Source organism: Panicum virgatum, chromosome 3N (assembly GCF_016808335.1).
Source record: "Panicum virgatum strain AP13 chromosome 3N, P.virgatum_v5, whole genome shotgun sequence".
NCBI lineage: Eukaryota > Viridiplantae > Streptophyta > Magnoliopsida > Poales > Poaceae > Panicum > Panicum virgatum.
Window position 1 is genome coordinate 46,213,294 of NC_053147.1, and position 8,048 is coordinate 46,221,341.

Genomic DNA, 8,048 nt, shown 5'->3' on the forward strand with positions numbered 1-8,048 from the left:
TGCAGTCTGTGAAACTGCAAGAGCATCTGACGAAACTGGAAGTGGGTCATGGAAGAGGAATTCTGGCCGAGATCGTCGTCCTTCAGTCCGGTTCCATGGTCCTGATTGGTACTGGTAAGACTGAGTGGGTTAGTTGCCTTCTGTGCTGATTGGAACAATTGTAAGATTAACTTCAACTACATGGAGGGGGAAGTTTGTGTCGTTTGTTCTTTCAGAACACTGGGCCGCTGTATCACGGTTCACAGACACTAGTTTCCCGGAACAGCATGATACGAACTTCTTAATTCGCAATGATTTTTCCCATTTTAAGTTGTTTGCCCGCCTGTCCAAGTTTACCATCGTCCCCTGTTTGGAACTTGGGATACACCAGCGTAGCTGAATTTTTTTTTCCTGCGTCGTGCTCGGTGCACTAAGGAACTGGTGATTGGTGAACCTGATCAGAGTGGAACACATTAAAGAAGACCAGTTCGTGTCAAATTGTAATTCTGTTTCCTACATTCCTCAGATTGTGGGGGGTGTGCCACACTGCCCTTCTTCGGGCGGAGGGGGGGGGGGGGGGGGGGGGGGGGGGAGGTCTTGTCAGCAGGACCCTTTCTCGGAAGACGAGGCAGCTTTCCTCTCACAACACGCTCATGCAAAATTTAAATGGTTATAATATGTGAAAGAACAGCATGCATAGAAGTGTTCTGCCTTGGTTTGAATAATCGTTAATTGCACCGATATTAAAATGGCTAGCTCATGGGACAAAACTCGAATCCAGTGACATGTTTCTGGAACAGATGGAGGATTTTTCATCGTCCGGTGAAGCTAGTCATACTAAATATTTGTCAATTTGCATAATCTTTTTATGCCGACATTATCAAAAGCAGGATAACTTTGACTAGCAGAGGGATCCTATATGACTTTCATTTTGAATGAGATGGAGCATATATAAAATCATACAAGATGGGAGACCAAAATCATGAGCGAGGCTGATGGGGACTTGGTATATATTAAAGTGCCAAATGTCTTTACTTTGTTCATTTGCTGAAAAAACAATATGGCAGGACTGATGCCCATTCAAATTAAGATTGGATTAGCATGAAACAGGTATATTATACTGGCAGGTTTACAGCAGGAAAAAAAAGGAGAAATAGGAGTTGCTCATAGAGGTAAAGAAAGCTGAGAGGTCCAAGAGGCACTCAGCCGCCGATCGACGAGGTCCAGACTCTAGACCAGGCCAAGAAAGTCTGCCGTGAGAGGCTTGAAGATGTGCTGCTCGTCAGATTCGAGCGCCGTCGCAAGCCGCGGCCACATGCAGGCGCTGACGAACCAGGACCCGTCGCCTCCCGAGGGGCGCGCGCTGATGGCCATGAATCCGGAGCTCAGCCTCGTGTAGCGGAAGACGGGCATGGCGAGCGCCGCCTGGCCGAAGCCGAAGTCCGTGTCGAGCGGGAACGACGCGAACACCGTCTGGCTCAGCGTCGGGGCGCCGAGCCCGAGCAGCGGCGACTCCACGAAGATCTCCTCCTTGTGCTCCTCCACCCAGTCGCTGATCTCCTGCACGTACTCGTCGTAGTCGATCGCCGTGATGGCCTCCCGCACCATGGCCGCGACGTCCGCCAGCAGCTTCCGCCGGACCTCCTCCGTGGTCGCGTCCGCGGAGGTGTACGTCGTGGCGTTGCCGAAGTAGTTGGGCATCACGGCGGCGAGCTCTGGCGCCGCCAGCCGCGGCCGGGCGTCCACCCACCACGCCAGGCGGCAGCGCTCCTCGGGCACCCGCGACGCGGCCACCACGCCGGCGAGCGCCTTCCACAGGTACGCCGACAGCGCCTGGACGCGGGAGGGGCGCCTGCCGCTCGCCATCGCCGCCTCGCGCAGCCGGTCGAGGTCGGCCGCAGCCACGTAGTAGAGGCGCTCGACGAAGCTGTATGTAGATGAACCGGTACCTAAGGCTCATTTATAAATTCCATCCACCCCAAAAGTACCGGTATGTAGATGAACCGGTACCTATGTTAGCATAGGTACCGGTTCATCTCCATACTGGTACTTTTGGGGTAGACCTAAGGTTTGTTTTCTAGTAGTGGCTTTACCAGAAAATTGGGAGGCATATGCTCGCACTCAAAAGTGGCAGCCCTGAGAAGACCGGCCAAACCTGTTCCCCCAACTGTCTAACCGGTCTGGTCAAAGTCCTCAAAATGTAAATAGGAATTCACTATTGGATAGATCTCGTCGAGTAAATCAAGATTCATATGTGAACGTCCAATTTGGGGTTCGAATGAGAGAGATGGTTTCAGGAAGTTCTGCACCCCGGGCAGACCGATCAAACCAGTTCAAGGGGCGGTCAAACCGGTTTTGGACTGTGTAATCTGAGTTGGAGTTGTAATTTAGCACGAGATTTATTAGAGTTTCGACTCCATCAGGGGCAAGACTTTCCCTCCCAATAAATATAAACGGCCACAGCCGATTGAGGGATCCAACGCAATCGAATCTATCAAATTAAATCTACCTTTTTTTTACTTTTCTTCCTCATTACTCTACTTTTCCAACCTCGACATATTGTTCTTTCTTGGTCTTCATGACATTTGAAGACGCTCTAGTTAGCCTGCCGATCCTAGAGCAACCCAAGGTGCGCCTGCCCCGACAGGGTCTCTCTCGATCGGGCGTTCGTTGGATCCTTTGTGGTCTACAGTGGCGAGACCGGTCTAACAGTTCCACCGTACCAGTCTGACCGCTTGGTGCAACGGCGCTGCAAAGTGTGCCACTACGTGCTGCACGTTCAATGCTGGCACGGCACGTTTTCGCGTCAACTGGAACTATAAAATTGAGCCTCTCACTAGAAGACACACTGCCGAGATAAGGATAGACACATCCTGAAATTAAAAATTGAGGAAATTATGTCATCGCGTTATACCGTGAAATTCGTGAGTTCCCACATGGAATATGGATCCAGCCTTGCTTACGATTGTTGCGTTTATAATTGTATTCTCTTGCTCTTGACTCATGAAGCCCTGGATGGATGCTGTTCTAGCCGATCACGGGAGAGCCTCTCTTGTCCAATGAAAAGTGAAAGGATTCCCTCTCTGATGACTTCAATGAACAATGGGTAACTCCTACTGCTTAAGCCAGTGGATACTGAACCTCTTGCTCTCATCTCTTGAACAATGGGTAACTCCTACTACTTAAGCCAGTGGATACTGAGCCTCTTGCTCTCATCTCTGGGCTGCTTATTCGTCATCATGGACCAACCCGGTACCTTTTCTTAGGCGATCGACTAAGACGAGAGCTTTCAATTATGTCGTTTTGGTCAAATCCCACTTTCTGATTTGATTAAATACTTCTATATGTTGTATGATAATAGATAGTCAAGATCTCACTCGCTTTTTCTGCTTTGTATTCTGCTATTGTCTTTTTCCACAATGATTGCTATAGGAGTTTGATCCTAAACCTCCTGCTCAACACAATGGAATGAAGGCGTCACCTGATTCACGAAACTACGGAAGGCTCCCCGGAGGAAGCACTCGTCTTGCTCTCTGACCAAACACACCATAATAATTGTTCCACGCTAGGTTTAGTTTTCTCTAAATGATTTATAATAAGCTGTTGAAACAGTTATAAATCTTCCAAAACTAAAAAAATTATTGATCCTTCACAAAAGGAATTTGGCAGATATGTTTAGTACTACTGAACTATATCTAAAGCTGGGCCAATGGTTTTTTGTCTAAAAAAAAAGCTAAATCGAATAAGGCAAAGTTGACAGAGTCATGCACAACTTATCACGGACTCTAGAGTAGATCTAAGAGAAGGTACGTTCAACTCTGATCCGGGGGACCAAGTAAGTATGATATGTAAACAAATGACGACGTTATTGGCAGGAATTTTCAACTTTTCTCTGTAGTAAACATAATCACCAATTCTAGGAATTCTTTACAAATGTTGATAATCGTATTCAAACATTGATGGATACATAGCAGGTAGCGCTATCATGAAACATAGCAGGTGGCGCTATCGTTTCTTCTAATTTATCTGAACCAATAGATAGGAGAAGTCATACACAGCTCTTAAGCTGGTCCCACCTTGAATAGTGCCACCCTTTGTTGATGGCAGTATAATAATAACACCATTTTTTAAAGGTTAATAAGGCACGTATATGGGCAAAAGGGTCAATATTAGTCAATCTGCTAATGGTGTGAGAACCGCACCATACCCAAACCAAATTGTTTCTTTTTCTACTCACCAATCAAATCTCACCGGACCAAACTACATATCTCAAAAACCAAACCAAACCGATGTAGCGGTCTTTTTGAACCAAAACCAAACTGAACGGTAAACATTAGCTGGTTTCCTCCGGAGAAATGATCGTGGTGCTGGTTGCTGCTCCTCGGTTCTCTCATCCTATTTCCTAGTATAACATCACGTTCCTCAAGAACCTGCGGGACCCACTCCTCCGCGAGTGGACCAGCCCCAGCCCAGCTACAACCCCATCGTCCCTCTCACCACCGACACGTCGAACTGCTTCCGGGACCACACCACCACGTGGCTCGGCTGCAATGGCCTGTGGAGGTTCTTACAATAGAGCACCACGTGAGTTCTGACCTTCAGCTCGCTAAAGCCCAGTAAAGCCCAGACCAAACCGATCTAAACCAAATTTTCTAGCAAACCAAACCCAACCGAACTATTTAAAAAATCTCCCCATTTCCCACCAAACTAATAGCATACCAAGTGAAGCCCAAACCGTTGGAACTCATTCCACCCCAGACCATTAGCATGTTGAAATATTAGTGAGACATATTACAAATTGAACATAATCCGTCTACTACATCTATACTATTAAAGTTGAAATAATTGAAACTCTTTCTCACCAAGATTAGGCCCACCGTACCCCTCACGGAGGTTCCACTTGTCGGGCCAAAAGGTTTGACGAAAAGAGGTGGAGACCTATTTTTTAATAGAAGGAAAATGTTTCTACCCAAAAGCTAATACTTTTTTCACCAATAATTTTACCATACCCATTCTTTACTTTCCATTGTTTTTACAACATGCGATCAATTTTTTTTGGAAACACAATGGTTAACACACGTTGGTAACTTTCCTCACTGCACACAATCAAAACATTCTTTTCTATTCTTCATGAAACCATGTCATTCTTGGACTAGATCCTATCGACTCTTGACATGTAGTAAGATGCAATGTCTGTTGTGATTTGAAACTATGTGCTTTTTGATGAGTAGATGATCATATCGGACAAGAGTGCCTTTGTGTGTTGCAGGTGCGTCCACGCACATCACGCAGATGAATGAACCCTATTGTCTGTTGCGCCTATTTGTGTAGGTGTGTTTTATAATTCTTTAATTTTTTTTCCAATGCAAACACATACGGAGTTCTAAGTTCTAAATTTTGCAGAAATTTCTTGATACATGAGAATGGCATTATCTGTTGTTGCTCCACAAATTGTTACTAATCCATGACTTGGGGAAGTGGTATAGCAATCAATCATATAGATTATTTATCTATAATAATGGTAGCCTGAATCAGCAGTTTTTTCAGGTGAGCGCATTGATCCAAATTTCAATTGGCTCTACATTTTTTTTCCTGCTATCGCGGTTGTTCACTACCCTGATGTTGCTGAAAGTGCCAGTGAAGATGCAGCAGGGCAATAGATGGGATGCATAGTGTGCTGGTTCACCAAGTTGGTTGCAGTAAGGTGGCGAACATTAGTTGCAATATGTAGCTTTTAACAAAAAAAAAAGAAAGGAAATGCTTCCATACGAGTCCATAAGATGTTTGCGAGGGCCTTCAAAGAATCAAAATTAATAAAGGATCTTAGCACAAGATATCATTTAGTATAAATTTGGATTAGAGTGGATTGTTACATTATTAGAAAAATATGTTTTTTGTAGTTGTTTGATGTAATCTAATTATTTTAAATAATCTTTATTTAAACATGTGCCTGTGGCACGTGCATCTCTACTAGTGTGTATTAATAGACAATTAAATTTATCAAAGCTTGTCTATATTGAATAAGACTAAGTGTACACAGTCACCCACAACTTATCATGGTTAGTCAAAATGTGCTCTAGAGTCTATGTGCTAACCTTAATCCATACTAGGAGATATGTGTAAGAGGAATTTCAACTCTGATCTGTAAGACTGTAACCAACAGGCTGACTAAGTATGAGATAATAATAAATGATTTATTATTATTGTGGGAATTTTCAACTTTGCTCCGTAGTAAACATGTTGATGAAGTCTAGGAATTCAACGGAAATGTGGAGAATGGTTGACCCCACCGAACCAGAAGTTAATGTTGAACTCAGGGAGACAGTAGTAGCTCCTAGGATGGACCCACCATAAATATTGCCACCTCCCAAGAAGGATAGTCCTGGTAAAATACAACTCTCATCGTTTTTTTTTCAGAAAAGAATATGATCTTTAGTGCCATGCTTTTTAATACCCCATGTAACACTAATTTATTATTACTTTATTACCATCCAATGCAAAGGATGATTACTTGTACAACTTTCAAATATCTTCCTAAGTTTTAAATTAATAAATAAAAAGAGAAAAAATACACCCGAGGTCCATCAACTTGTAGGAGGGTGTCACTTAGGTCCATCAACTCTAAAATTGTATTTCTGGATCCATAGACTTGTAATTTGTGTCACTTAGGTCCATGAACTCTGAAAGTTCATTCATAGGTCCATAAACTTGTAATTCGTGTCACCTAGGTCCATACCCCTCCACCTAGCCTTCATGCACTGATATCGCACCAACATGAATCTACACGATTCCCACACATTGCTGGAGTTTCATCATAATGGTGAAATTTGAACCCCAATTATTTCAAATCAAGTGCATAGGGAGGGGAGAGGGGGATGAAAGACTTATTTTGTTGGTTATTGACATGTATTGGGATCAGGGTTACCGGTCAAACCGGTCCGGCCCAGTTTCGGTTTGGACCGGTACCAAACCGGCCCAAATTCAAAATTTAAATTTAAATTCAAAAAATGAAAAATTCTCAAAAAAATCCTAAAAATACTTCAAGGTGCGACGAATCTAATGGTGTCAAATTTTCTCAAAAATTCGTTCATTTAGTATGGTTTGCGGGGATTTGAAGTTAAACAAAAAACGTGCATACAAAAGTATACAAATACAATGTAAAAGTAGTACAAAAAAATATTAGAGGGTTCATTTAGACTAAAACATGTTATACAAACATTCATTTAGTATACTTTGCGGGCATTTGAATTTAAACCAAAAAAGAAAAAAAATTGAATTTGGCCGATTACCGGTCAAACCGGCCGGTAAACCGATCAAACCGGCCGGTATACCGGTACGAACTGGTTGTACTGCGAAATTTGAATTCAAATTTGAATTCCACCGGTACCGACCGGTTTCCGGCCAAACCGGACCGGTATACCGGTACCGGACCGCACCGGTTTGGCCGGACTGGTCGGTAAGTAAAACCCTGATTGGGATTCAAAGGAAGCTTTCGGACTGCCATTGGTGAGTTTTGGAGCTTATATGGGTGGAGAGTATGGGGTGATTGCTTTGAAAAGATGGAGTAGATTATAGAGGGACTCAACAACATGTGTACCATGGTAGGGGATATTATTTCCTCTGTGGCATGTGGCCGGATATGGTGGTGCAAGTTGTTGTGACGAAAATTTTTGTAATGATGTTAGATTTGGTCAACCCAGAGTGGTTCTCGATGAGGGGTTGAAAGATATTCATGGGCAGCTATATTGGAACGACCTTTAAGGGTCTATAGCCACATGATTGGTCATGGATGAAGTTCATGAACTTAAAAATGCACTTTCGGAGTTTATGGATCTAAGTGACACAAATTACAAGTTTATGGACCTAAAATATATTTTCATAGTTTATGGACCTAAGTGACATGAATTACAAGTTGATCTAAAAATGCATGTTTGGAGTTCGTGGACTTAAATGACACACCCTTACAAATTGGTGGACCTTTTGTGCATTTTACTCTAAATAAAAAGTTTAGAAAATATAAATTAAAATAGCCATTTGAAATCCTATAGTGGTACCGCAAAAAAATCCTG

The 8,048-nt window shown here is 43.3% G+C and overlaps 1 protein-coding gene across 1 annotated transcript; it reads right to left on the minus strand.

The window, feature by feature from the left end:
• Positions 1–1,052: 1,052 nt before the first annotated feature.
• LOC120666024 (omega-hydroxypalmitate O-feruloyl transferase-like) lies at positions 1,053–1,942 on the minus strand. Its single transcript, XM_039945809.1, has one exon. The coding sequence runs from the start codon at positions 1,843–1,845 to the stop codon at positions 1,210–1,212; it is 636 nt and encodes a 211-aa protein (XP_039801743.1). The 5' UTR covers positions 1,846–1,942; the 3' UTR covers positions 1,053–1,209.
• Positions 1,943–8,048: the final 6,106 nt, after the last annotated feature.

Excerpts from the sequence above, each read along its gene's own strand:
- LOC120666024 (XM_039945809.1), bottom strand. The coding sequence starts at position 1,845 with ATGGCGAGCGGCAGGCGCCCCTCCCGCGTCCAGGCGCTGTCGGCGTAC.